This window comes from Aethalodelphis obliquidens, unplaced genomic scaffold, assembly GCF_003676395.1.
Source record: "Aethalodelphis obliquidens isolate GAN/ISIS:26980383/991018 unplaced genomic scaffold, ASM367639v1 scaffold26, whole genome shotgun sequence".
Classification (NCBI taxonomy): Eukaryota; Metazoa; Chordata; class Mammalia; order Artiodactyla; family Delphinidae; genus Aethalodelphis; species Aethalodelphis obliquidens.
The window spans coordinates 10,975,681-11,003,391 of NW_020837970.1; the positions used below are offsets into that span (position 1 = coordinate 10,975,681).

Consider the following 27,711-nt stretch of genomic DNA (forward strand, 5'->3'; position numbering starts at 1 on the left):
GTCTCTGTGACCTCACTTCACAGTGGCTGGAAACTTTCACTCAAGTGAGTTGGATGAGGAATCCCTCCTTTTTTTTTCCTTTTTTTTTAAAAAAAATATAATATGTTTCATTTTGCATTTTAAAAGTGTGTTTATTCTTTTCCCCCTCTGGAGATTTCTCTCAACTTATTTTGAAACTGTGTCAAAGTCCTTTCCCAAGGCAGGGCGGTTCCTTACACTGCAGAAAGGAGAGTGAGGGCAGGGGGAGGTCAGGACACAGGGTTCAGGCTTGGGGCCCCCTCCAGTGCCCTGACCCGACCCTCCGGTGGCTGCCCAGGGACCCCAAGCATCCTGGCACCCCATGTGGTGAGCTGAACCCTCCCTGCTGCCCACCATCTCCTGAGCAGGGGGCTTCTCCTCCCTCCATTCCACCACGTTCCTCAGCCACCTTTTGGGAACTTTTCTCTTCCTGGGAATGGCCCTGAGTCTTCTCCCTGGGGCTGAGGGGCCCGGTCCGGGTCCTCCTGACCACCACCCAAAACCCGCTGAACAGGGCTGGAAGCCGCAGTGGACAGAGGCAGACACACTAGCCCTGGTGGTCCCCAGGACTGGGGGGCAGTAGGGATGGGGGGCAGGGACCCCACAGGAAGGAAGGAGGAACAATTGGAGGCAGGATTCTCCCAGACATTCCTGGAGAATCCCTGGGAGAATCCCAGGAGATTCTCCCTAAGAAGTGAGAAGTAAGTCAGAAAGAGAACGACAAATACCGTATGCTAACACATATATATGGAATTTAAGGAAAAAAATGTCATTAGGAACCTAGGGGTAAGACAGGAATAAAGACACAGACCTACTAGAGAATGGACTTGAGGATATGGGGAGGGGGAAGGGTAAGCTGTGACAAAGCGAGAGAGAGGCATGGACATATATACACTACCAAACGTAAGGTAGATAGCTAGTGGGAAGCAGCCGCATAGCACAGGGAGATCAGCTCGGTGCTTTGTGACCACCTAGAGGGGTGGGATAGGGAGGGTGGGAGGGAGGGAGACGCAAGAAGGAAGAGATATGAAAACATATGTATATGTATAACTGATTCACTTTGTTATAAAGCAGAAACTAACACACCATTGTAAAGCAATTATACTCCAATAAAGATGTAAAAAAAAAAAAAAGAAGTGAGAAGCGTCCTTGCCTCGCATCCTCTCACCTCGGTGGCCCACAGTCCAGGGGAAACAGCCTCTCCACTGGCTTGTGAGAACCTCCGTGCAAGACCACGTTTTCTCACCTGAGTCCCATCTGTCCACTGCCCCACCCCAAGAACCTATCACACAGCAGGTGACTGCTCCCCTGCGTGGGACACTCTCCCTGCACTGTCCCTACCCCCAACCTGGCTAATTCATATTCACATTTCAGCAAAAATAGTACCTCCTCCAGAGAGCCTCCCCCTGCTGCCCACACCCGCCACTTCCCCAGTTCCCATCAAACCCTGCACCTCCCCTATTTCAGTGCTTTTCCCACTGCCTCGAGCTTGTCAGTTTACTGACCTGTCTGCCCCACTGGGCTAGGTGCTTCCCGAGGGTTTAACTCCTATCAACTACCCAAAGGTTAGCATAGAGCCTGACATCCACCAGGTGCTCGGTAAATGTTCCCCGAGTGAAGACAGGCGCCATTTAGTAAATACCTACAATGTGCAGGTCCAGTGCTAACCAGGCACATGACATACTTTATACCTCATTGACCCTCTCACTACCTTATACGGTGGGTGTTTATCATTCCTCTTTCTTAGGAAAAGAAACCAAAACTGAAAAAATACTGATTCATGGACCAGGGAGTTTAACCTCTTTCTGTCCGACTCCAAAGCCTGTGCTCCTAACCACTAGACTAAATGGTCCCCCTTCCCTGCTTCTCAAGGGTCCTGGGAATCTATCCCAGGAAGAAGTGGGAATGCAGCTTGGGCCTAGCAGCCTGGGGCAAACTCGTACCCTGGCTCAGACACAGCTATTTTCCTGCCCCGACACCTGTTTCACATCCCAGGATGCTTTTCTTCCTGTGATGCTTTCACCCTGGTGAGCAGCCCCACGCCCCGCCCTTGGCCTGGCCCTCGTGCTGTGTCCAGAGACTCAGAAAGGAGCGTCAGGACCTCCTGGGCTGAACCCCCTCATTTCAGTGAGAAAACAGAGGTCCTGTCAAAGAGAGTCCCAAGATAGGTCTGCATAAAGTGATGGGGGTCTAGGGGTTTCAGGCTGGGAGGTGGGGCCCCCCAAGAATGCTCTGCTAGGTGGTGGAGACCTGGGTCCTTGTCCCCACCTCACTCACTTCTCACAAGTTGGATCATTTGGACCAGATGCACCTTCACCTCAGACCAGCCCTGACTGGGAGTACACAGAGGTCACAGGCTCCCCGCCACCAATGCTTCCTACTTCCTGCCCAGGCTACCAAGGAGATTCTAGGCTGGCCAGGGGACCTGGACCCCATATCTGCAGCTTCTCTGACTTTCAGCAAGGCTTCCTTCTTGCTATCCCAACCTCCAGTAAGAATCTGATGAGGTGAGGAAGCAAGGTAGGGACTGACATTTACTGCACATCTACCAAGGCAGGCATTGCACTAGTGCTCTATGTCATCCTTGCAGCCACCCTGAGTGGTAGGTACTATTATCAACCCCATCCCCCAGATGAGGAAACAGAGGCTTAGAATGATAAAACATGCACCCAAGGTCCAACAGCTCATAATGGCAGAGTCAGGATGAGCTTCCCAGGAAGTCCAGCTCCTGCTCTCTCCACCACAGCACCCTATTTGGTTAAATATCTTCAGTGGTCCTACTGACCACCAGAGAAACTCCAAATGCCCTGCCTGATATCTGAGGCATCTGAGGCTCTGCACTTTCCAGCCTCACTGCCCACCACCTGTCCTATATCCCCTCAGGATGAGCATTACCAGGCCCAGGATGACATCTCTATTCCATCCTTTACTCTGGCTCTTCCTCTTGCCTAGAATGCCCTTCCTACTCTTCCTCACACTTTCAGAGCCTATCCCCTATCTCTGCCCCCTTTTATTCCCTTGCTTTTCAATGAAGCAGCCCTTGACCTTGTGCTCTAACCCCCTCAGCACCGAACATGCTTACGAGTGAGTGGCCCTAGTTGCAGGCTGTCTCTCGTATCGTGATGCAGCTTTCCTGGGTGGTAGCCTCCTTGGGAAAAATTTCAATCAGTTTTAAGGTTCCTGGCATCCCCTATGGTGTCCTGCATCCTGCACGTTTCATAACAATTTGCTGATGTGAACTGAAGGAATTGGGGGCTAGTGGCTCTTCCCTTTCTGCGCCATGGAGGCCCTCGACCACTAGGGGCGCCCGAGAGCACACCTCCCCACAGCGCTGGTATAGGGCTGGATCAAGAGGGAAAAGGGACTCAGGGAGGGTCTGAAGGGTGGTCTGAGGGCAGCAAAGAGGCAGTTCCCCCAAGGGTTTGGTCTAAGCTTCTTCGCTTCCCCGCTCCCCAAACAGGGTAGGGTGGTGGAAAAGAGCCCAGGCCTGGGTATTGGGAAATTCCAATTTCAACTCCACCACCCAAGGCTGTGTGAGCTTAAGCAGGCTACTTCCTCTCTCTGGGCCTCTGTCTCCCAACTTCAAAATAGACCCTGGATGATAGCCAAAGCCTCTTCAAGCTCTAGGCCCTGTAGCTGCCAGGTGGTACATCCTCCAAGCTGGCTGGGCCAATTCCCACTCCTCTGGGCCCCAAGGCAGGACCACAAAGCCTCAGGTCTCCTGGTTCCAGGGCAGGAAAGAAGAGCAGACTGCCAAGCCAGACTGCCTTTGGGATAGTGCGCGCCCATCCACACTCCCTCACTCCTGTCATTCTCCTCCAGCTTTATTTACTTCAACCAAATACTTCACCCACACACCTGACGTCACCTCCAAAGCACAGCTGGAGGAAGGGATCACATTTCCATAGATGCTGCCACTGTGGAGCCCTGGGCCCATGGCGTAGCCACCAGGAGGTGAAATTTTCCCCACCTGTTAAAATAAAGCCACCAACTCAGCCCATCAGGCAGACAGCTGTGGGCCAATGTGCCCTTCAGCAGCCCAGTGGATCTGGCCTGAGGCACCTACTATGGTCATCTGGAAGCTGATCCTCCAGGGGGGACCCTTGTCGGGTGATCCCTACTGGCCTGGTACAGCATGTCTAAGAGCCCCTGCAGGATGAAGGCAGCCTCAGGGGATCTATGAAGTGAGGTGCCAAAGACCAGAGCTTAGAGTCACGCCTGGGTTCAGATTCCACCTCTACCTCTCACAGAGAAACCTGGGCAAAGTCATTGGACCTCCTGGAGCCTTGGTTTCCCCATCTGCAAAATGGGAACACCTACCAAGGCATACAGTGTCCTGAGAATTCAGGGAGATGGTCCATGTAAGGAGCGGTGCCCAAGGAGATTTCAGAGCAGGGTGGCTATGTTTGCTCTCTCCTTTCAGGGATGCAGCAGTAACAACAGTCATCCCCGGGAAGTTTACTGAAACCCTGCTGAATCTGAACAACCTGCCCTTCACAGACCTGCCTCCTCCCCCACTCATCTTCTGCTTGCCTCCCCCCATCCCGTTTCTCCCCCCAGACTCACAATGTTGGGGCTGCAAGGGACCTCAGAGACCGTTAGTTCCTTCATGCTGCAGAGCTGCCCAGAGAGGTCAAGAAACTGCCAAGGATACCAAGCAAAGAGCAGAGCCCAAGTCTGCTGACCCTCGGCCTAGTGCCCTCTCCAGGTGCCTGCACCGCCTGCCCATCACCAGGTGAGGCTGCCCAGCTCAGCAGAGCTGGAGCCCAGCCAGGCCTGTGCTGTGGGGACAAGGAAGCTGTCTAGGAACCTTCCCTGGAAATGTCAAGCACAGTCCCAGGTTATTTAGCAAGTGCTGGGCAACCTGAGAAAGCAGGGCTGCATGCTGCCAGGGCTCTGTGGGCAGGTTTCCATGGTGCTGAAGCAAATTCTCCCCACCCACCCCCCCAGCACACTGTAGATGAGACCACAGGCAGCCCTTCCCCACCAGGCTCCAGTGCGGCCCGGGCCCAACGTCCACCTTCATCAACATTCAAGGCCCTCCCACCTCTGGACAGCACACCCTCTGCTGCATGCCAGCGGACCTTCATCACCCGCACCCCAACCTGCAGTTCACTCTGCTGGAATGCCTTCCTGACAGGCTTCCTCCCCTCTCATCACCCAGCTCCAGCACTTCCCCACTGGAACATCTTCTGTGACCCCCTCCCCGTCAATACACACAGCTAGTTGTTTCTACCCAAGGGCCGGCAAGGTACACGGACATACCTCTGGCAGAGAACCAACTGCACTACAACTACTCCCTTACATGTCCTCTCCCCACTAACCTGAGGCCCCACAGGGGAGGACAGGGGCTTTGCCTCTCTTTTCCATCCCTCGCACCCAAGAGGGGCTGCAATGTAGTAGGTGCTCAGGAACGGTTTACCAGGTAAAGGAATGAAAGAATCGGCGCAGTCATATGTGTGTCTCTTGCACAACCTGCATTTAGGGAGTCAACGTAGACAATGACTAAGAGCCTTAGAACCTGGGTTCAAATCCCAGTTTTGCCATTTACCAGCAGTCTGACACCAGGCAAGTTACTTAACCTCTCTCGGCCTCAGGCTTCTCACTTGTAAATTAGGGGTAACAATAAAACCTACCTCGAGAGGGTTACTAAGAGGAGCAAACAAGGCATATAAAGTGGCCTGTAGCCGTTGTCATCATCTCTGTGCTTATTTTCCTGATCTTGCCGCTCCTCTCCAGAGGTCTTTATCATCTGCCTATTGAACTCTTACCCATCTTTCCAGGCCCAGTCAAAATGTTATCTTCTCCAGGAAGCATCATCTGAATACCCAGCCCAGCCCTCCTTCTTTCTCCCAGCTCCACACTCGTGCAGCAATCTTGACCTGCAGCACCAAGCACTGCCAAGATCTTTATGTGTTAGTCTTGCCTCCCCCACTAGACTGCACACTTGCTGAGGGCAGGGCCTGCTCTTCCTGTGTTTCCAAAGGCACCCAATCTGAAGTTTCACACATAGCAAAACCTACAGCACTTAGTTTACGAAGCGTTTACACACCTCTTATTTGATTCTCACTCTCTGAGGTAGGTACCGTCATCACCCCATTTTACAGATGAAGAAGTCAAGGCTCAGAGAGGTTAAACGCTTGCCCAAGATGCCTGTGTGCTCTCTCCTCTCCCATGTTGCCTTGCTTCCTCTAGCTGATGTAAGGGTGCCCACTTAGATCACCCCAGCCGGTTGGCAAAGTTGGCATTTCCATCTCAGCTCTGGTAACTCACCAGCTTGCTGGTCCAGCTCCATGTTTTTCTTTCTTTCTTTTTTTTAACTGATGCGTTCCTCTTTTTTTGGGGGGGGGGGCTGCATCAGGTCTTAGTTGTGGCACATGGGATCTTTGTTGCAGTGCGCAAGCTCCAGAATGCTTGGGCTCTTCGTTGCGGCGTGGGTTTCTCTCTAGTTTCAGCGCTCTGTAGTTGTGGCGCGCCAGCTCCAGAGCACGTGGGCTCTGTAGTTTGCGGCATGCAGGCTCTCTAGTTGAGGCGCGCAGGCTTAGTTGCCCCGCGGCATGTGGATTCTTAGTTCCCCGGCCAGGGATCGAACCCTTGTAACCTGCATTGGAAGGTGGATTCTTAACCACTGGACCAGCAGGGAAGTCCCTCCAGCTCCATGTTTTTCCTAGAAAACGCACATCTTAGGGAAGGGCCCCAACCCAGTTGCACTGGATTTGTTAAACCACAGCTTCCGGACATTCACTCACGGCCTGCTTCTCTATGGGAGGCTGCTGCATGGTTCTAGAAGCCCTGCCTGGTAAAGTCAGGGAAAACCACTACCTACTGTCTCTGTGCTCTTATTGGGTAGAGGGAGGGAAATAAAAATTCACTTTCAAGGTCATTCTAGGACCACTGGGTTTCAGCCTTGGGCCAATCAGCAATGCTGGCTCTCTGGTCTGTGCCACACGACAACCAGCATTTGCCTTGGGCTCTCCCCACACATCACCTTATTCCTCACAGCCGCCAAGCTGTGGATGGTCGGAGCCTCCATTTAACCAGTGAGGAACCTGGGCCTGAATCCAGGCACTCTGAGCCCCAAGCTGTGCTTTGGGGCCCATCTGAGCTAGTTACCCATTGGAATCCCCTGGGGACTGTGTTAAAAATACCAAAGCAATTAAATCAACCCACCAGGAGTGAGGCTCCAGAATTGGTTTTCTAAAGCAAGTTCTGCAAGAAAGTCAAAATCATATAGCGCCCAGTGTTTGGGGAACCAGCACTAAAGAGGGGCCTCTCATTGGACAGACTTGGTTTTTTTTAATAAATAAATAAACTTATTTAGTTATTTATTTATTTTTGGCTGAGTTGGGTCTTTGTTGCTACGCGCAGGCTTTCTCCAGTTGCAGTGAGTGGGGGCTACTCTTCATTGCGGTGTGCGGGTTTCTCATTGCAGTGGCTTCTCTTGTTGCGGAGCATGGGCTCTAGGCGTGCGGGCTTCAGTAGTTGTGGCACGTGGGCTCAGTAGTTGTGGCACACGGGCTCAGTAGTTGTGGCGCACGGGCTTAGCTGCTCCGCAGCGCGTGGGATCTTCCCGGACCAGGGCTCGAACCTGTGTCCCCTGCATTGGCAGGTGGATTCTTAACCACTGTGCCACCAGGGAAGTCCCCAGACTTGGGTTGAACCCTGCTTCTGCCCCAGGCTAGCTGTGTGACCTCGGCAAGTCATTCACCTCTCTGATCCTTGGTCCCTCATCTGCGAAACGGGAAATGTTAATATGGTAAGGGGTTCTGAGGAGGCACAAGAAAACCTAGGAGCCCCTGAGCAACCTCCCCTTTCTATAAAATGGCCACGACCATGGAACCTCCCTCCCTCATAGGGTCGTCATGTGGATAAAAGGAGTAAACGCATGCAGAGCACTCAGAGAAGAGCCTGCACATTTACTACAGCCTCAGTAAATGCTGGCTGCCATTATTATTGTTACACCACTGCTGCCACCACCACAGCTGGCCTGCAGGTAGCACTGTCCTGTTTACAAAATGCTTTCACCAACAGAGTCTCAGAGAGCTGGGGGTGGGCTAAAGCTGGTGCCTACCGGCTCATGAGAGCCTGCTGTTAAATTTGCAAGAATGTTGTAAGCCAGTTGTTAAACTGAGCTATGTAAGAATATTATTTTAATATTAAAAATTAAATTATAGAAACATATTTAATTAAATTATATTTAAAATACTTAAAACTTATTACTTCCAGAACTTCCTTGGTGGCGCAGTGGATAAGACTCCACGCTCCCAATGCAGGGGGCCGGGGTTCGATCCCTGGTCAGGGAACTAGATCCCACATGCACGCCACAACTAAGGAGCCCGCCTGCCGCAACTAAGACCCCACGCAACCAAATAAATAAATAAATTTTTTAAAACGTATTACTTCCTAATTTCTATTAGGAAGTATAAATTTCTATTATATTTTATTTCTTTATTTCTATTATATTTTATTATTTTCTATGTTCTTGAGGTTATTTAATGCCTTTTTATCTCTGAATGGGGGAAATACTTCATCATGGTATGTTACTGCACCCCTCTTCCTAGCTCTAGTCAGTGTCATCAAGTTGGTGCCTTGAAATTGGCCCCAGTGGGTGTATTTACACCACAGAAATCCACAGACACTACAAATCAGGACTTGATTTCTTGATCCTAGACTTAGGAAGTGCTGCAGAAAATCACTTAATAACAGAGATTAAACTTATAAGGGTGTCGTGTCTATAGCCATTATTTTGTGCTAGCAGAGAAAATTGAAGAAATATTTTTCAATATTCAGAAACCATTATCCAATTCAGCAAAGAAGTCACTCATGTCACTGGCAAACAAGTAAAGTTCCAACACACGTCTTCATTGCTTCATTTTCACCTTATTTGTTAACATAAACAATAATATCAACGAACAATCCTGTTGGAACTACACTCATTTGTCTATTGCATCCATAGGTTGGTATTGATACAAGACGTCAGCAAAAACCAAGGAAAGTGCTCTACAAGAATCAATTTATTTTTGTGAAATTTACAAAATAAAAGTATTATATATTTTATTACTTGTAAATTACATTATAAACCTTTATATCAGTAGACTTTATAATAATTTAGTGTGTGTGTACATATATTTGTTCAGTGGAGATCCAGCTAGTACCAGAACACCACTGCACAGAATCTGAGTAGACTAAGTTACTGTCTGTGCTTCCCAGATGAGGAAACTGAGGGTCAGAGAAGTTAATTAACTTATTCAAGGCCACATGACTAAGAAGTGGTGCAGCTAGGTTTTCACCCAGGTTTTTTCATGCCAAGATACCTTTCCACCACCCTTTACCACTTCCAGAATCAGGTTCTTTCACTCCTACTGAGATCAGCTGCATGGGGAGGGCTAATGGTAGAGATGTGAATGGAACCTAAAAGGTACTATTTGAACACATGATACTTCGGTGGAGGCCAGGCCTGGGCAGGGGCCCAGAGTGGAGGGCCGTGGGCAGCTGGAAGTAGCAAAGAGACTCTGAGCACCTAATGGTGATGGCAAAGGTAGTAAGGACAAAAGAGGAGGAGGGCACGGCTTTTTTGTCTTTGTTTCCTCATCTGTAAAATAGGGATCATGATATTCACTCCAAGCCATATCAACCTCACACAGTGTCCTGCCACGTTGGGAATCTGCCCAGCCTGGTGGTAGGAAAGCACCACCTTATTCATTACCCCTTTGGGTGCTTCCATGCCCACCTCCCTTTCTGAATCCCTTTGGAGGAAAGAGAGGAATAGGGAGAAATGTGGCCTCATAGGGAGGCTAGTTAAAATTCACAGCCAGCACTTGGAAGGAGTCTTAGAGTTTACAGGGACCTTTCAGAAACACTGATCTCCCCCTGGCCCCTCACTCCATTCCTGGGTGAGGAAGTGAGGGGCAATATTATCTCCATTTTCAAGGCCAGGAAAGGTCAGAGCCATGACCTCCCCAACCCTACCTAGCAGAGGTGAGACTTAAATGCAGGCTTGACCCACAATCTTCTCCTCTTTCCACTTCCCATGTGGCCTCCTGCTGTATCTCATAAAAAGCAGCTTGTTGGTTTAATGCTCCCAATTCACACATTTACTGCTATAGTTCAACTCTTTCAATTACGGCTCTCCATAGTTTAATTTTTGCCACATTTTGTTCCTTCCCTCAATCATTTAGGAGCTCTGTGTCCTCATTTCACTTCTCCTCGGGTCACCCTAGGGTGGCCCTGCAGTAGTTGATGAAGCAGCCAGGATGCATCCCTCCATGCTCATGCATGGAGCTGAGATGAAGAGCCCACGGGGCACATACTGAGGCTGGGGCATAAGCTAAGCTTTGGGTATGAGGAACAGGAAACAGGGTCCACCCTCAGAACATGCCAAGAGGGTAAGGAAATCAGAAAGACCTGTATAAAAGCCTCAACAGCAACGTAAATCACTACAGAGCCCATGTGGCCTGCTTGGGTTAGAATGTAGAGTGAAAAAAGCAGGAGAGGAAATTGTAGAAGTAGTATAGTTATAACACCTTAACACACACACACACGCACGCACGCACACACTCATGCATGTGCACACACACACACAAACACACCCTGTTCACACAAAGCTGGAGAAAATATAACAAATGTTAATAATGATTATTTTGGAGTAGAGAGTCTGCAGGTAACTTCTTTGTATGTTTCTGTATTTTGTTACTTTTTATAATAGCATAAACGACCATCGACTTCATTTTTTAAGAAAAGTTTATGGGGTACCTTCGGTTCATCTCTTTCCCACAGTCTTATCATTACCTCCAACTGGCCTACTCTCTCCCATCCATTCTCTCTCCACTGACAGGAGAATTTTCTTTCTAAATAAGAAATAGAATAATGTTTTTTTTACCAATTAAAGGTCTTCCACAAATTATTGTTAATTTTCTTAAGTGTGATAATGGTACTGTGGGTTGGTAGGAGACTGAACTTAATCTTGAGAGATGCTTATTGAAGCGTTTAGAGTGAAGTGTCAAGATAGCTACAATTTTCTTTCCAATAATACCATAATTTTAATAAATTACATACATTTTAATACTTTTAAATTTTTATTAGATATTATTTTTAATTTTCAAAATCACACATATGCACGTGTGTGTGTGTATATATATATATAAAATGCTTTTTATATAAATGTAAATTTTTTTTTTCTTTTTTAAAGAGAGAAAGAGGTAAAGCAAATGTGGCCAAATGTTGAATGCAGGAGGAGGGCATAATGGTGTTCATTGTATGGTTCTTCTAATTTCTTCAGACATTTTGAAATCTTTTCATAATAAAAAATGTTGAGGGTAAAAGTCTTCTATGGCTGTGACTGCCTATACAAACTTCTGCACTAAACTTTTACAATCTCACCCGAACCTATCTTGACAGTCAAAACTGCCAAGTCTCACCTCTATTTCATGTTCCAAGCTTTTGGTATGGAAAGCATCTCATTCTTGTAAGATCTACTTTCAAATGCATGCACATTTTATAGCAATTAATAGAATACAAATTAATTTTTTAACTATGAGGAATAACGTATTAGAAAGAAAAAATCAGGTAACCAGATGAGAAATTAACTGTGCAAAGGATAAATTTATGGCACAGTATAAACCTTCGGATTAACTATGTGTAAAAGGCATGACGCAAGCCAGTAAGAAATCCATACTGTTAGAATCTGGTGAAATAAAAGCTGGTGATACTCAGCTGCGCTTAGTGTCTCCTCACTGGCTAAGTTCAAGTGCCAGCCCTATCATTTACTACCTGTGTGGTCTTGGACAAGTAACTTAACCTCTCTGAATCTCAATTGCTTTATGTGTAAAAAAGTGACAATACCTTGTACCTCAGTGGGTGGCTGTGAGGATCAAATGAGAGAAGGGATGTATATGCATGCTGTATTCTAGAAAGTACAACGTACATTAAAGTATCATTAGTATCATCCTTATGAAAGCTTGGTGAGCAGACCCCATTGCATCATGAACATACAAACAACTCAAAGGATGATCGGGACACAGAGGGATTTGGATTTTTGGAGTATCTTGCTCAGGAATTCACTCTTCTTAACACTGTTTACATAAATCAAAAAGTCCCCTCAGAGTTCTGGGTTCCTGGCTTGCATACAATTTCATTCAATTCTCATGGTGTGTTCTTTTTGCTTAAAATACCAGTTAGACCTGAGGGTCACCTTCCATTTCTGAATTCTCAAGTTGGATTTGGGGAAGGTAGGGGAGACACACCCATACTCAGAGGGGAAACTCCCAAATCCAAAACAAACAGAAAACCACACAAACACAGCCTCTACAAGGACTTTATTTGTGTGGGGTCACGTACTAGGGTGAGGTCCCTGGGTGGTGCTGAGCCCCATTTCCTTGTATCCATCCTCCAGACGGCACGTTGAATGATACCCAGGATGAGGGGCAGTCAGTCGCAGTGTCACGTCCATTTATATAAACACATCATCTACCTGCACCCCCTCTACCTACCCACACCAGCGGGCCTGTCTGTGGTGAATTTACACCACACACTGGGATGGTATTCATTCTGCTGAGGCAGAGAGGTTACCCCTCGGAAGTGAGTGTTTCTTAGTGAGTGTCATGGGTAGATTTTATTTTAGATGGCCTCGGCACCAGTCTCACTGCAGCCATCTCCCCGTAGGTGGTGGACCCTTGGAAGGCAGGTACCAACCATATCTTATTGATGCTTGTCACTCTACCCCTTGGTGTACAATAGTCCCTCAATAAATGACACGTCACTGAATTGAAATCTGCCTGCCACCTCTTTTGCATTTTCCAGATGATATCCATGTGTGCATTTGTCTTACTAAACCATTCATTCCTTCATTCACTCATTCATTCAACGATGAGTAACTCATATGTCAGGCACTGCGCTAGAGACAAGAGAAGAAAGTGATGCCCGGAGAGAACTGAGAATTCGGTGATAAATGCTGTCAGTGGAAGTCTATACAAGGGGCAAGATAAGCAGGGAAGCAGGTTGGTTCTCAGTTATGCTTTGGCAGGCGTGGGAAAGGCTTGCTTACCCCAGGAAATAGCATTTCTGCTGGGCCTGGAGGATGAGCAGGAAGTCCATAGGCAGAGAAAAGGAAGACGAGCAGCTTCCTGGATTTGAACAGCATGAACAGAGAAGAGGGGCCAGGACATGTATCTGTCATCCTGGTGCCTGGGGCTAGTGTTTTCAAGTGGGGAAAGGTAGATGAGGCCAGAATCAGGGCTCAGGCAGTTTAAGAAAGACCTTAATGTTTAAGAAACATTTTTAAAATGTTTAAACATTTTAACATTTAAAACAGTTTAAGAAACCCCATGCTGAGAAGGGGTTCTTTTATTCTATGGGTGACAAGGGTCTGCCACAGATTTCTGGGCAACAGCATGCCATGATTGTTTCAACCAAGGCTGTTTATTGTACATTAATTTTTCCATTCACTTGCTCTCTGCCACAAGGTTGGGAGTGTGTCATAAGCAGGGATAGAGCCTTACCATTCCAGCACAATGGTTGACACAGGAGGAGAGGTCATTCCTATTTCAAAGGCAGGCCAGAGAGCTGATCCTCCGCCATCACCTGCTCCTTCCGGCTGGAAGGTGAGCGTGGAGAACAGGTCATGAGCAGGGGCATGGAGATAACAATGGTGGCTGTGCTCATGGGGCAGCCAAGCGAGCCTGACTCACTTGGCAAGGAGTAACAGAATACAAGAGGAGGGGAAAGCAGAGGTCCCTCGTGGAGAAGGAGAATCCGGAAGAGAAATGTATTCATATAAAATGAATTTCATATGGTGGGAAACAACATGGAACCAAGAAGTCCCCTCTAAGCTACCAGCTGGACCTTCTGCATGATCCCTCCAGTTGGCAGGAAGTTCCAGCCAAGGGGAACACAGACCCACATGCTGGCTCCAGGAAGTGTCTAGTCAATCACGAGGTGATCCCACTGAGTTCCAGCTACTCATCACTTCTGAAGTTGCCCAGCTGGGCCTGGGCCAAGGGACCCACGGGTAGGGGAGTCAGCAGGCTTCTTGTCCATACCCCTCTAAGGATACAAGGCAGGGTAGGGGTCAGCAGTATCCTCAACCTACCTGCATCCAGGGGAAACCCAGACCGTCTCCAGGTTGTGGAAAACGTCCAGATTGAGCCCAGGAGCCAGACAAGATCGCCCACCAGTAGCCCCACCTAGCAACCAATCTCAGCTCTCTGCTGGGCCATTTAGAATTGCACTAGCAGGCTTCGTTTTCCTAGTCTATGTAACAGGAGGTGTGTTTTCTTTTCCTCTGTTCTGGGAAGCTACTGTTACAGAGGACCTATCTGGTATCCAGAACTTGATGCTGCTTCTCTCTCAGTTTTACAACTCTGACAGGTAAGCATTATCATTTGTGTTAAAGCTGAAAAGCCGAGGTTCAGTTGTTTCCTGGTACACGGTAGAGTGAGGGTGAAGCCCTGACCGGGCTACAACTCCCCCCACTTCAGCAAGCTGCCATAGAAGCCAACCGTACAGCATGGACATGCTCTAGTCATCGGGGCCTGTGGACTCCACACGCCTGCCTCTACCAGCCCCATGAGAGAAAAGACAAAGGAGGCCATTCGGAGGCCAGCCTCCTGGAGCCAGCAAAGACAGAGAAAATAAGTCAACTACCCATAGCATTATCAGGCAGGAGACACACGTGCGATCCAGGTAGCCCGTTTCCTGCTTGGTGTGTGAATACCCTGAGGTCCAAAGCCCTGCCCAGGCCACACACTCCTCAGTGACCCTGACTTTTACCCCGTGACACCTGTGCGAGACTCTGCAAGATGTCTTCTATAGGAGGAATTCAAAATACTGCCACAATCTGGCCTAAGGAGGGGAGACTCACAGCAGGTCACCCCACCGGGCACAGTAAGAGCTGGGGTGGGATCCCTGTACGGGACGTGAGCCCACACCCTGATGTAGCCTCTGAGACCACAAGACGCCATACCCTCTCTGGGCCAGCCCTGCCAGCCAGAGCTTGGGTGTCATCCTGGACTCTGCCTTCCCCCTCATGTCCCACATCTAGTTAGGTACCTAATCAATCCTCAGAGCAACCTCTATAAAAGGTCTTGACTCTATCCCCTCCTCAAATTAGTTTGGCACTTGCCACATCCCACCCAGATTACTGTCCCCATTCTATCCGTGCTCCCAGCCGGAGGGCTCTTTCTGAAACACACATCTGCTCGCCTCACCTGCCTGCTCATCTGGCCCATATCTCTCAGTGTAAAGTTCAACCGCCCTGGCTTAGCTCCCATGGCCTGTGTCTGCCTCCTGCTCTCCTCCTGGCTTCTCCATTCAGCACATTCACCCTTTGTCTGTACTATCCTGAATGCATTGTGTTATTTCAGGACCATGTACCTGCTGGCCTCACTTCCTTAGAAGGCCCGTCCCCTCTGATAACTCCTGGCAGTCCTTCAAAACTCAATTCAAATACCACCTCTTCCAGGAAGCCCCTCTCGGATACTCCAGTCTGACTTAGATGGCTTCTCATTTAGACTCCCAGCCCCCCAGTACTTCCCTCTATCACAGCCCTTAGAGTTGTTGATCTCTCTTTTATGATTCCTGCACAAGTTCCTGGAAAAGAGGAACTAAGCTCAAACAAGGCCTCAGTTGATTTTGTACCTATAGCAATACCCAGGCACCCAGCACAATGCTTGAAACACAAAAGGAATTTCTGGATAGAAAAATCAGTGGGTCGGACTTCCCTGGTGGTGCAGTGGTTAGGAATCCACCTGCCAATGCAGGGAACACGGGTTTGATCCCTGTTCTGGGAAGATCCCACATGCTGCAGAGCAACTAAGCCCATGCACCACAACTACTGAGGCTGCACGCCACAACTACTGAAGCCTGTGTGCCTAGAGCTCGTGCTCCGCCACAAGAAAAGACACTGCAGTGAGAAGCCTGTGCATCACAACGAAGAGTAGCCCCCGCTCACCGCAACTAGAGAAAGCCCGCAAGCAGCAACAAAGACCCAATGCAGCCAAAAAAAGAAAAAAAAAAAAAATCAGTGGGTCTCCTCCCCAATAAATGGGTCCCTCTGATTACAGGTTGGGGGATCTTTATGCTTCCGGTGACTGTAAAGGCTCATCAGCCTATGCAACTGAGCTCAGCTACTGTGGGAACTGATCCTTCTACTCTGACTACACTCTTGCTTTGTGAAGTCCTGTGTGGTCACGGTGAACTTTCTCGACCCTGAATACCAGTTACCACAAATGATCAGTGGCCCCTGGAATCAGTTTTATGGCCACAGTAAGGGGCAGAGTGGGGGAGTACAGCCAGTGGTCACTGGGCTCTAAGATTTATAACCTCTGGTCAAAGGATGCTGGACACTGTGCTGGGTCCAGAGAGCCAGGCAACCTCAGCAGTATTCATCTGAATGCGTCTAGCTCTGCCCGCTCAGGAGTTAGCTCTTGGTTACTGAAAAGTTCAGTCTTGTGAAATGGGTTTGGTTTCAAGTTTCCTGTCATTGGCTTACTTATTTAAAAACTACACCCTATGTATTTCCTGAAAGAGATAAGGTGCCAGTGGTCTGATTCAGAAGCTTCTTGCCATCAGCCCCTATGTGAAAAAAACCTTATCTGAGAAATGAAACTCAGGAGGGGGACACTCCTGTGGCATCATTTCTTTCCCAGGAGCTCAGAGTTTTCAACTGTAAGATGAGGGAGGAAGGCCTAGTGGGCGCTGACCCCTCCTGGCAATGACATTAGGAGAGACTGGGCCCATTCTTCCTAACCTGATTCTTTTCCCTTTCCCCCCCCCCACCCCACTGACCTTGAGATCAAAGTGAGCAATTTTCTTGGCATGAAGGTAGTTCACCCCTTCCAGGATCTGCTTAATGAAGCTGGTGGCCTCCTCCTCACTCAGGGACTCCTTCTGGGCCAGGAAGTCGAAGAGCTCTCCTCCGGACACTCTGCAAGACACCAGTAAGGAGGGCCCAGGCCCAGTCAGTCCTGTGTGTCCTGAGCCCAAGCCCATGGGTGTAACCCCTGACCCTGTCTCCAGGCACCGTGCTTAGCAGAATCCCCTCACTCATCTCTGGGGCTCTATCCAGCCAGCCCAGGGACTGACTTTCCTTCTATTTCTACTTGCTATGTTCCTCCCTTTGGATCACAAGGGCAGGAACCACCCTTAGGGTGTCACCAGAAGGGTCTCTGCTCACACTCTAGGCCCAGGTCCCTTGTTATCCTAGGTGCTACCCCTCCCCACCATATGACTCAAGTGACAGAGGACAGAAACAAGTGCTGTGGGATGACAAAGAGGAACATATGCTGGGACAGAAACTGGAGACTTAGGTTCCAGTCCAGCCCTGCTACTGGCTTTGGACAACTCACTCCCCTGCCCCCTCCAGTCAGGCCTCAGTTTCCTCACCTGCAAAATGAGCAGACTGATCAAGATGGTTCCCAAAGCCCCTTTCTTTCATCTTATAAAAGATGACCTCTTCAAAGACATGTCCCTAACTTAAACATCAAGACCCATTAATTACATTCATCTCTAAAAACTCTAAAATACTGCTTTTGTCCTCACATTCTATGCTCCTGCAGCCTATGTTTGATGTGGCAGGAATAGAGAGACCCATGGAGCAAAAAGACTAGTTTACAGTTTTATCTGAATTGGGGATTTACGGTTGCCAGATAAAATGGGAGATTTTTAGTTGCTAAATCTGGCAGTCCTGCTGGGCTTGTTTGGCCTCTGACAGATGCTGGAGTGTCCAGCCAACACGTGCTTCTCTGGAGCTGCAACATAGCCAAGGGTCACCCCAGGAAAAGATCTCAGTAAGGGATCTGGGCCAGAGAGTCCAGGAACTCAGGATCACCTGGAAAACCTGTTTAAAATGCAGATTTCCGGGTCCCACCACTGACCCTACCAAATTGATTCTCTAGCAGCAAGGCCTCAGAACCTGTATTTTTATAATAACAGCAACATAGTAATGGTAATTAATATTCACTGAATACTTACTCTGTGCATAATGTATACTTTTTGTACATTATCTCATTTAATCATCACAATACCCTATGAGCTAAAGTACAATACTATTAGTTTCCTATTTCACAGTTGAAGAGACAGAGGCTCAGAGAGGTTAAGTCACTTGCCCAAGGTCAAACAGCCTGTAAGTGGTAGAATCAGGATTCAAACCCAGGCAGAATGAGTCCCAACCACTATATCAAGGACTGTCCTCAAATGACTTTCATATGGCCAGAATGGCTTCTGTCCCAGTTTTGGGACTCATTTACTCCCTGCCACCTAGTCCATCCTAAATAAAGAGCCTCAAAATCTTTTTTCCTTTCTTTAAAAGTGTCCAGAAGCATACACAGACCCACTCATCAATCTTAGCATCATGAAAAACAGAACAACTGAACACAATGTCATACAATAGGAAGTATACAGCAACACCTACAAAGTACTGCAACTTAAAAAACGGAACCTAAACCTGCTTAGGCCTCTTGTTCAGTGCTATTGACAGAACTCTGCAGTGATGGAAATATTCTCTCTATATGCTGTCCAATATAGCAGCCACTAGTCACATACGGCTAGTGAGGATTTGAAATACGGCCAATGCAACTGAGGAACTGACTTTTAAATTTTAATTCATTTTAATTCAAAAACTGAAGTGGTGTAAAATATTTTCCTTTAAATACAACTTTATTTTTTTGGCAGGATTGCACTCTAACCATTGCATTGCAAATGAACTGAAATGTGCTGTAAGTGTAAGATACACACTGGGTTTTGAAGACACAGGATGAGAAAAAGAATGTAAACTATCTCATTAATAAGTTTTACAGTGATTACATGTTCAAAGGATAATATTTTGTATATACTGAGTTAAATAAAAAATATTATTAAAACTAATTTCCGGGGCTTCCCTGGTGGCGCAGTGGTTGAGAGTCCGCCTGCCGATGCAGAGGACATGGGTTCGTGCCCCGGTCCGGGAAGATCCCACATGCCGCGAAGCGGCTGGGCCATGGTCGCTGAGCCATGGCCGCTGAGCCTGTGCGTCTGGAGCCTGTGCTCCGCAACGGGAGAGGCCACAACAGTGAGAGGCCCGCGTAACGCAAAAACAACAACAACAACAAAAAAAACCCCTAATTTATCTAGGTCTTTTTACTTCTTATTCAATATGGCTGCTGGAAAATCTGGCATTTCCACTGCATATGTGGTTTGCACTATATTTCTACTGAACATCACAAATAGGAAGGGTGTCTTGTTTAGGTCTAACTATAGGTTTCAGGAAATACAGAACATAGAGGAACAAGTTAAACAACACCATGAGGAAGGGATAAGACGAAACCAGATTGTGAGACAATCAACAGGACAAATGACCTAATTCTCCCAACAAATCAATGGCATCAAAAAAGGGAGGGAGGGCTTCCCTGGTGGCACAGTGGCTAAGAATCCGCCTGCCAATGCAGGGGACATGGGTTCGATCCCTGGCCTGAGAAGATCTCACATGCCACGGAGCAACTAAGCCCGTGCACCACAACTACTGAGCCTGCACTCTAGAGCCCGTAAGCCACACTACTGAAAACCGCAAGCCTAGAGCCCGTGCTCCGCAATAAGAAGCCTGTGCACTGCAACGAAGAGTAGCTCCCGCTCACCACAACTAGTGAAAGCCTGCGCGCAGCAACAAAGACACAACGCAGCCAAAAATAAATAAATAGATAGATAGATAAATAAATAAATAATTTTAAAAGGGAGGGAAGGAGAACTGCCATAGAATAAGAGACATGGGAAACAAAAGAACCAGACACAGCATGTGGACTTCCCTCATTTGGATGCTAATTCAAATAAAACAACCGTAAAAAGGTATCTTTGGGTCCATCAGGAATATCACCATGGACTGGAGTGTAGACAGCCTCAGTGGTCTGGGGCGTGGCTGGCTGAATCATTCTGTCAGGTGTGATAAATCCATGGTGGCTGCATTTTAAAAACTGCAGTCAACGAGAGATGCATACTAAAGTGTTTGTATGTAAAATGACGTGATGTCTGAGGCTTCCTTTAAAGTACTGCACCAACAAACAGCTGAAGTCGGGGGAAGTAGGATTTGATGTAAAACAAGACTGGCAAAATGGTGATAATGTGAGGCTGGGGGATGTGCCTAGGAGGGTTCTTACATCCTTCTCTCTACTTCTGTATATGTTTGAAATCCTCCATACTAAGAGGCTAACAGTAAACTTCTAGGGAAGCAAACTCCTCGCTCTCCCTCAGTGACCCCTGCACAGAAACCCTCATCACTTGGAAGTTCTTCCGTAACAGATGAGGAAACCAAGCCCACAGGAGGGGAAGTGGCCATGCAAGGTCTCCTAGCAAGAGAGCGCATGGTCAAGACCATGTCCAAGTCCCAGACCCCAGTCCAGTACCATGCACCATATCATTGTTGGGGGTGGTAGTGCTGGAAGAGGGCTTGGTTTTGAGTTTTTTTAGAGTTCGCCACCTGTGTGATGCTACTTCCCCAAGCGTTCTCTCACTTGAGACTCACATCTGCCCTGAGGGGTAGATGGAACTTCTGTCCTGGTTTCCCAAACAAGGAAACTGGGGCCCCAAGAGAGCAGTGACTTGCCCAAGGTGACACAGCTAGTAAGTGGCAGAACCAGGATTTAGATCCAGATCTTCTCAATCCCGGTGCACCACGTGTTCCTCTCACCACACTCTACCCATATGATAAGGCTCGAGGTGCTGATGCAAAAAAGAAAACCCAAAGCCACCCCAAACCCTAGGCTGTCATCTGCCATCCCTGTCCAACTGCATCCGTGCCCTAACACACTGGGCTGCCACTGTCTGGCTGGCTCTCTCCCCAGCTAGATTACCTTTGCTTCCACAGCACCTTGTGCAAGACATTCAAGAGAAGGTGGGCGAATAAAAAAAAAAAAAAGGAAAGAAGTAAGACATTTAAAATATCAACATGGCACAGAATATTCTGTAACATACAGAAGTGAAGTCTTGGCATTTTCAAGAGACCTGTCGAGAGCCTTCTGTAAATTTTCAAATCCACAGTGTCCCTCAGGAACACAAGGACCTAGCCCAGTCCTTGTTTTTATACTTCCAGCCTTGCTGGGTGGTGCAAGGCTGTGACCTCGGGCATATCCTGCCCTTCCTACCTTAAACAGAACACTGAGTAAATGTAAAAGAACTTCATGATAATGTGGATGTGTTCTGTCACCCAAAATTACTGATGTAAAGGCCCAGGCAGGGTGAGGACTTTGGGGGACAGTAATCAGCTGTTCTGTTTGAAGGTGTGATCTGGGCAGCAGACGGAGTGAGACATGATCTCCTTTGGACGAAGAGGGGAACAGCCATGGTGACCCTTAGAATTGTCCCCAGAGACTTGGAAAGGTGGGATGAGCCTGCCGGGTATCTGTCCCAGCCCTGGACACCCAGGCCAGGGACACTCACATCAATCCTCAGGCACCTGTTCTCAAGGCCATCAAGGAGCCTGGGTTTTGTTTCTACCCCCAAACCTAGTTTCTCCCAAGGGCTTCTCAGCCCCAAGATCTCTGCCATGGAGTCATCCCCACTCTACCCAAGCTTCTCTCCTCTCACACCCCTAAACAATTTGACTTAAAGAGGAAAAGCAAAACCTAAGAGCCAGCCTCTGCTCTCCTCCAGTGTCCCCAGGACCAGTCGCCTTCCTGCTAATCTGACCCTTGCCTCCTTCCTCCCTGCAGTTTCATCTGGCTGCTAGAAATGCTTTTCAGAACTCTTTCAAAAGCAACCAACCATTCAGAGGGAGTGCTCAAATGACCTGTGTAGGCAGTGATTTGGGAAGGATGCTGCCAGAGCTGTTGGGGCCCAGAAAGCTGGACTCAATTCAAGGCCTGGGAAGCATTGCCACCACCTTGGAGTGCTCTGTCGGGCCCTGCCCTGGTATGCTCCCGCCGCTGTATTGCTTTCCACAGCTTGGGGTCAGGGAGGCCCCAGAGAGGTCAGGGGCCTGGGATGGAAGGGCTGCCCAACCCTCCCAGGGCAGACGTACATTTTTCAGAGCCAGCTCCACATGTGGCATGAGTTAATCCACTGAGAGTTTGAAAATATTCTTTACACCCTACAGAAGTCAACTTACATGGACAACTCAATCCTTCCCAACCCTGCCATCACCAGTCCTGACAGCTGCTGCACAGGCGATCATGGACAGGGTAAAAACAGCTGAAGGGGACTTAAATCAGGGTTGGGAATGTCCTCTGAGCACTGGCCACTTCAGCCGAAGCCCTGCACTAAACAGCGCTGAGAGGTAGATCCATCCACAAACCCTGCAAATATCAATTGAGCAGGTGGGCTCTGACACCCGTGTTTAAGTACCAGGCAAACCTACTAGCCTAGCAGGGCACAGTGAGGACCAGGAGGCCAAAGGCTCCTAAGCAGCCCAACAGAGGTCACCACGTCCAAACATAAAAGCCCATGAGGGCTTCCCTGGTGGCGCAGTGGTTGGGAGTCCGCCTGCCGATGCAGGGGACACGGGTTCGTGCCCTGGTCCGGGAGGATCCCACGTGCCGCGGAGCGGCTGGGCCCATGAGCCGTGACCGCTGAGCCTGCGCGTCTGGAGCCTGTGCTCCTCAACAGACCCTGGTCACACAAGACTGAGGCACCGTCTTAGCAATCCCTAGCTCCATAGCCAGGCACCCTGAGACAATGAGGCAGCTTGAAAGTAAAGGAGGAGACAGAGAAACTACGAACAGACAGAAGTTCACAAACACAGCAGCTCACAGGAGCACCAGTGTGACAACTCATGTTACGGGCGGTGACAGCTCACAAGAAGAGGGCATGTAACTCTTGGTTAGCCATGAAGCCTGCTGGGAGAAACAGGGACATCTCAAGAGCATCCGAGACCCCAACTCCTGGGGTTCTACAAACAGGGAGTAACAGACAACTTCCCCAGCAATGACAGAAATGCCAATTAAAATGACAAAAAAGGGCTTCCCTGGTGGCGCAGTGGTTGAGAGTCCGCCTGCCGACGCAGGGGACATGGGTTTGTGCCCCGGTCCGGGAAGATCCCACATGCCGCGGAGCGGCTGGGCCCGTGAGCCATGGCCGCTGAGCCTGCGCGTCCGGAGCCTGTGCTCCGGAACGGGAGAGGCCACAACAGTGAGAGGCCCGCGTACCGCAAAAAAAAAAAAAAAAAAAGTGAAAATGACAAAAAAGTATCATAACTGTAAAAGACAATAATGAACCCTGCTTTAAAACAAATGACCCAGGGCTGGCAAGGCTGCAGGCAGAAAGAAACGCTCCCATGTTGCACGTGATGCTGGTTAACCTGTCCTATGAAAGTGAGGATACCAAGAGCCCTAAAAATGTCAGCCCGATTGCCCCACTCCTGAGGATCTGTCTAAAAAAATTAATCCAAAAGAAAAGGGGGAAAACACAGGAAGAAAGTTGTTTTATGGCAGTAAAATGTGTAATGGTTAAAAGCTGGAAATTAAAACACCAAATGTCCAACAACAGGGAGATACAGGTATGTAATGTAATGAAACATGATATAGTCAGTTAAAAGGGAAAAAGCTATTCATGGCATTACGTTAACTGGGGGAAAAGTAGAGCAGGAAATTGTACAAGTACAATGCTTGCATGCAAATAGATAAAGACTGAGAGGAACCACAGGGAAACAAATAGCTGTGTTTGGGTGGTAGGCATATGAATGTAATCCTTTTTAGTTGCTGTAAAGTTTTGACAACAGACTTTTAAAGAATTGGCCTGGCTTTCTCAGCAAAGGTGGGCTTGTCACTCTCTGCTGGGAACCAGTGCGAACCCTTAGTCTTGGGGCTTGCCACACCTCAGGCCATCCACTTGGCTGGCTACATCTGTGGGAACCCACCAGGCTTGTCTGAGTGAGGCAGGTGTACACACTGACTGGTCCAATTGGCTAAGAGGTCCCTGGGAGAAACACAGAGGACATTGGGAGTTAGACAAAGGGAGAGCATGGGTAATTCTATGCACTTAAACATTGAGATGGATAATTTAAGAATCCAATGCAAAAGTATGCAAATGCCCATCTGCTACATAAATCTATAGGCTGACAACACCAGAGCATAGTTCTCAAATTAGAATGGTCTCAAATGTCAGGTGGTCCACCCAACCCACAGGTAGGTTAAGGATGGCTGCCTGCTTTATAGATGAGAGCTGAGGCTCAGAGGGGTGAGGTGACTTGCCCCAGGTCATAAAGTCAGGGATTCCTGAGACAAATGCTGCCACTTCTCTGCTAACTGGCAGACGCCTCACGCCTCTGAGGCTCAGAACATTCTTGACACCCGGTCTTGCTGCTTGACTAGACACAGCCATTTCAACTTGTGCCACAGCCCAACTCAAACTCTACTAACCGCCGGAGGCCCACCTCCACCTCCCCAATCCATGGGGGGCACCTCCAGGAGGGACACCAGTTGGCCAACCAACCCCTGGAGTCGTGGTGTCACCCATCCAAATTCCACCAGACTGTGAAGGATTCCCCTGCAGGGCCAGCCCAAGGCCATCCCACCTCAAGCACATAGCTATCTGCACAAGCAGCGTGGACCCAGTCCTGGCCCCGCCACTTCCTGGTTGTAGGATCTTGTAAATGACCCAGCCTCTCAGTGTTCTTGTCTGTAACATGGAGGTAATAAGAGTCTCCATGGGATAGGACTGTTATGAGGATTAAATGAGGTAACAGACATTCTCAGCAAAGTGAATACAAAGTCCTCTTGGCGTAAGTGGGACACTGCCCTCAACACAGCTTCTGTGAAGACTGCACAAGACAACACGAAGGACCTAGCAAACGCTTGGCTTACATCAGGGCCCTCTAAGTAATCGTTACTATGATAACAATAAAGGCATCAAACACAGCACAGAGGCAGGGGGGTTCTTCCCAGGAAAGGGCTGAGAAGGGCTTTGCAGAGCCTGGAGGATGTTTGTTCTTCCCTTCCTCATAGAACAGACTCTCCCTGACAGCCCCCTGCTCCGCCTTCCACCCTCTGCCCCCCTCATCCTCCCACGTGCTCACCAGCCAGGAAAGGACCCCAGCACTCCCCACTTCTTCCCTCTGATCCCCAGGGTCCAGTGAAAGTCAGACCTAGACCCTCGCCCTCAGTCCCTGCTGCACAGCAAGCCCGGGTTCAGGAGGAGGATGGGGTGAATGAAAGAAACCACTTCCCACTGACTTCATCTCCTCCAGGTCGGGCTTCTGTCAGGTTGTTGCTCCCTCTGGGGCCTGTGGCTGGAGCTCCCCCGCGCCCTGCTGCCCCGCCCCCCCAGTCCCAGGCACCCACTCACAGCTCGAGGATGAGCACCACGTCAGTGCGGTTCTCGAAGACGTCGTGCAGCGTGATGACGTTGGGATGCAGCACCTGCCGCAGGATGCTCACCTCCCGCTCGATCTCCTCCCGGCACACACCCCGCCGGCTGGCCTGTCTCTGCCGTTTCTTGATGAACTTGGCTGCGTACTCCAGCCCCGTGCTCTTCTCTCGGCACTTCTTCACGATGGCGAACTGGCCGCTGTGGGGACACAGACCCACACAAGGAGGGCATCACTGTGGTTACTGGGGAAGTGACCTGGTTGTCACCCCTAGGCCACAGTAACTCAGAGTCATTCTTCCAGGGCAGGACAAATCATGCCACCAGCCAGCATCCCCACCTGGCCATCAACCAGTGACTGAGACAGAGTAAGTACTGGGCTTCCCTTCTGTTCATATGAATCCTTTACCTTTTACTAGGAAGGAATGTTGGTATTGTCACTCCCAGTGTACAGATGGGAACACTGAGGCCCTGAAAGGCTACTGGTTTGATCTGGATGACACAGCCTCATCGTTCCAAAGCCTCAGCTAGAACCCCTGTCTTGTGTCTACCAGATGAAATCACAATGTCCAGAGGTTTATACTACTTAATGAAAAGATTTTTAAGGAAAAGCAGGACGTTCCTGGTGGTCCAGTGGTTAAGACTCCATGCTCCCACTGCAGGGGGCACAGGTTTGGCTGGGGAACTAAGATCCCACGTGCTGTGAGGTGCGGCATAAATAAATAAATAAATAAATAGAATAAAAAGCAAAAAATAGTCAGCATGGTCAAAATACTAACAGTAACAATCCTCTGTTTGGGCCTCCCTTATCTGGAGGCAAGTACAAATTCATCTATTTGGAATTGTGAGGGGACAAAGCACCTCTATAGTCTCATGTTTGTACCTTTGTTTCCAACCCCTCCCAACAAATAAAAATCTCAATTACCTGACATGAGCCAAGTAGTCAGACTATAGGGGACAGAGCTAATATGAGGATGATGCACTTAAGGACGAGGCCAGAGGCTATGCCAGCTGGGTTCGGGGGGATCCTGGTGGAGGTGAGGGTGGGGTGGAGGCAGCCTAACATTGTTAGTAAGCACAGTGGGTGTTCATCACGGTGAGAAGACTGATAGGACCACAGAATCGTAAAATGTTAGGAAACTGAGGTACAGGAGACATCAAGTGACTCACTTGAGGTCATCACAGAGTTAATGGCAATGCCAGGCCCCGGGGCCGAGTGCCCAGCCCACTGTTCACAAAGCCACTAAGATAGTTAAAGGAGTCAAGATGATGCTTAGTGCCCTTCAGGGCTGGGCCTGAAAATCCTTCACTCCAGGGACCCAGACAGCCATCATGAAATGGTATCCTTGCCAGAGTGGCAGGTGGCCCTAGGCCAGCCTCCCTGAGTGCTTCAGGGGCAGCCCCCCCACCACACACACACACACACACACACACACACACACAGGAAAGGGCAGCGGCCTCCTGTTTCACCATCTCAGTCCAGGCAGTCGGTGGGGACCACTCGAAGTCCCTGGTGACTGCCCAGTGGCCACCCTCCTGTGGGTCTTCCCACTTCCCTTCCATCACTGCCCCATGTTTTCTTGCCAACCACAATACCCACTGCTTGAGACAGAACTCAGAAAATGTTAAGGTTCAGCTTAATGGCTAAACAAGGGGCCATGAGACTCCACACTTTAGAAGGACTCTCTTAGTGGCTCTGGAGTAAACGTTACACACAAGTGCTCTGGATATACGCCTCAACCTCAGAAAACAGCATCACATCTGAACCGCTCCATTACTAGAATAATCCTTAGTGAGACAGCCTTCAAAATAAACCAAAGTGATAAAAAAAAAAAAAAAAGTCAAGTAGAGCGAGTAAGGAATAGATATGCCAACACTTAAATAGCATTCTGTGGCAACCACCTTAGAGATGCCAAACACATGTTCATGCATGTCTCCATCCCCTCATCCCCCAATCACCCAGTGCTACCTGAGCATCTGCTCTGTGCCAGGCTCCGAGCTGCACAGTAAGGGGCAGGGACCAAAGGCACACACATCAGATACAGATGGAGCTCTGGGGAGGGAGAGGGCCCTGGCTGCTTGGCTGGGCTGGGAAGCCTTTGTGCAGCCAAATGTCTATCACACTGTCTGCTAACTCTAAACTATTAGAGTTAACTCAGCTATGTATGCCCCAAATATTGGCTCTGGGCTGTCTACACACTAGGGGTTGACCCAGGTGGAGTGAAGCCAAGCCTCCCAAAGTCAGAGGGAACACATTCAGTGAGCTCTCTGGTCACTGGAAGCTGCTTTGGGCCTTGGGACATCAGGTTGCTTAGTGGGTACCACCAACCCCTGGACAAAGCCTCCAGTCCCAGGCAGCTGTAAGTCTCTGTGTCGGGATGGCCACGCTCCTTTCCTCTCTCTTTGACACCTCAAGGGGCCTGGCACTGGCAG

At 49.0% G+C, this 27,711-nt stretch overlaps 1 protein-coding gene across 4 annotated transcripts in view; it reads right to left on the reverse strand.

The window, feature by feature from the left end:
- Positions 1 to 27,711, reverse strand: part of DAPK2 (death associated protein kinase 2) — a 136,289-nt gene that overhangs the window by 28,479 nt on the left and 80,099 nt on the right. For all 4 annotated transcript variants that reach the window (XM_027123258.1, XM_027123260.1, XM_027123257.1 and 1 more), the window contains exons 3-4: positions 25,258 to 25,479; positions 16,801 to 16,939 (exon numbers count right to left, since the gene is read on the reverse strand). In XM_027123258.1, coding sequence (XP_026979059.1) covers positions 16,801 to 16,939; positions 25,258 to 25,479 — 361 coding nt within the window. The remainder of the gene's footprint in view (positions 1 to 16,800; positions 16,940 to 25,257; positions 25,480 to 27,711) is intronic.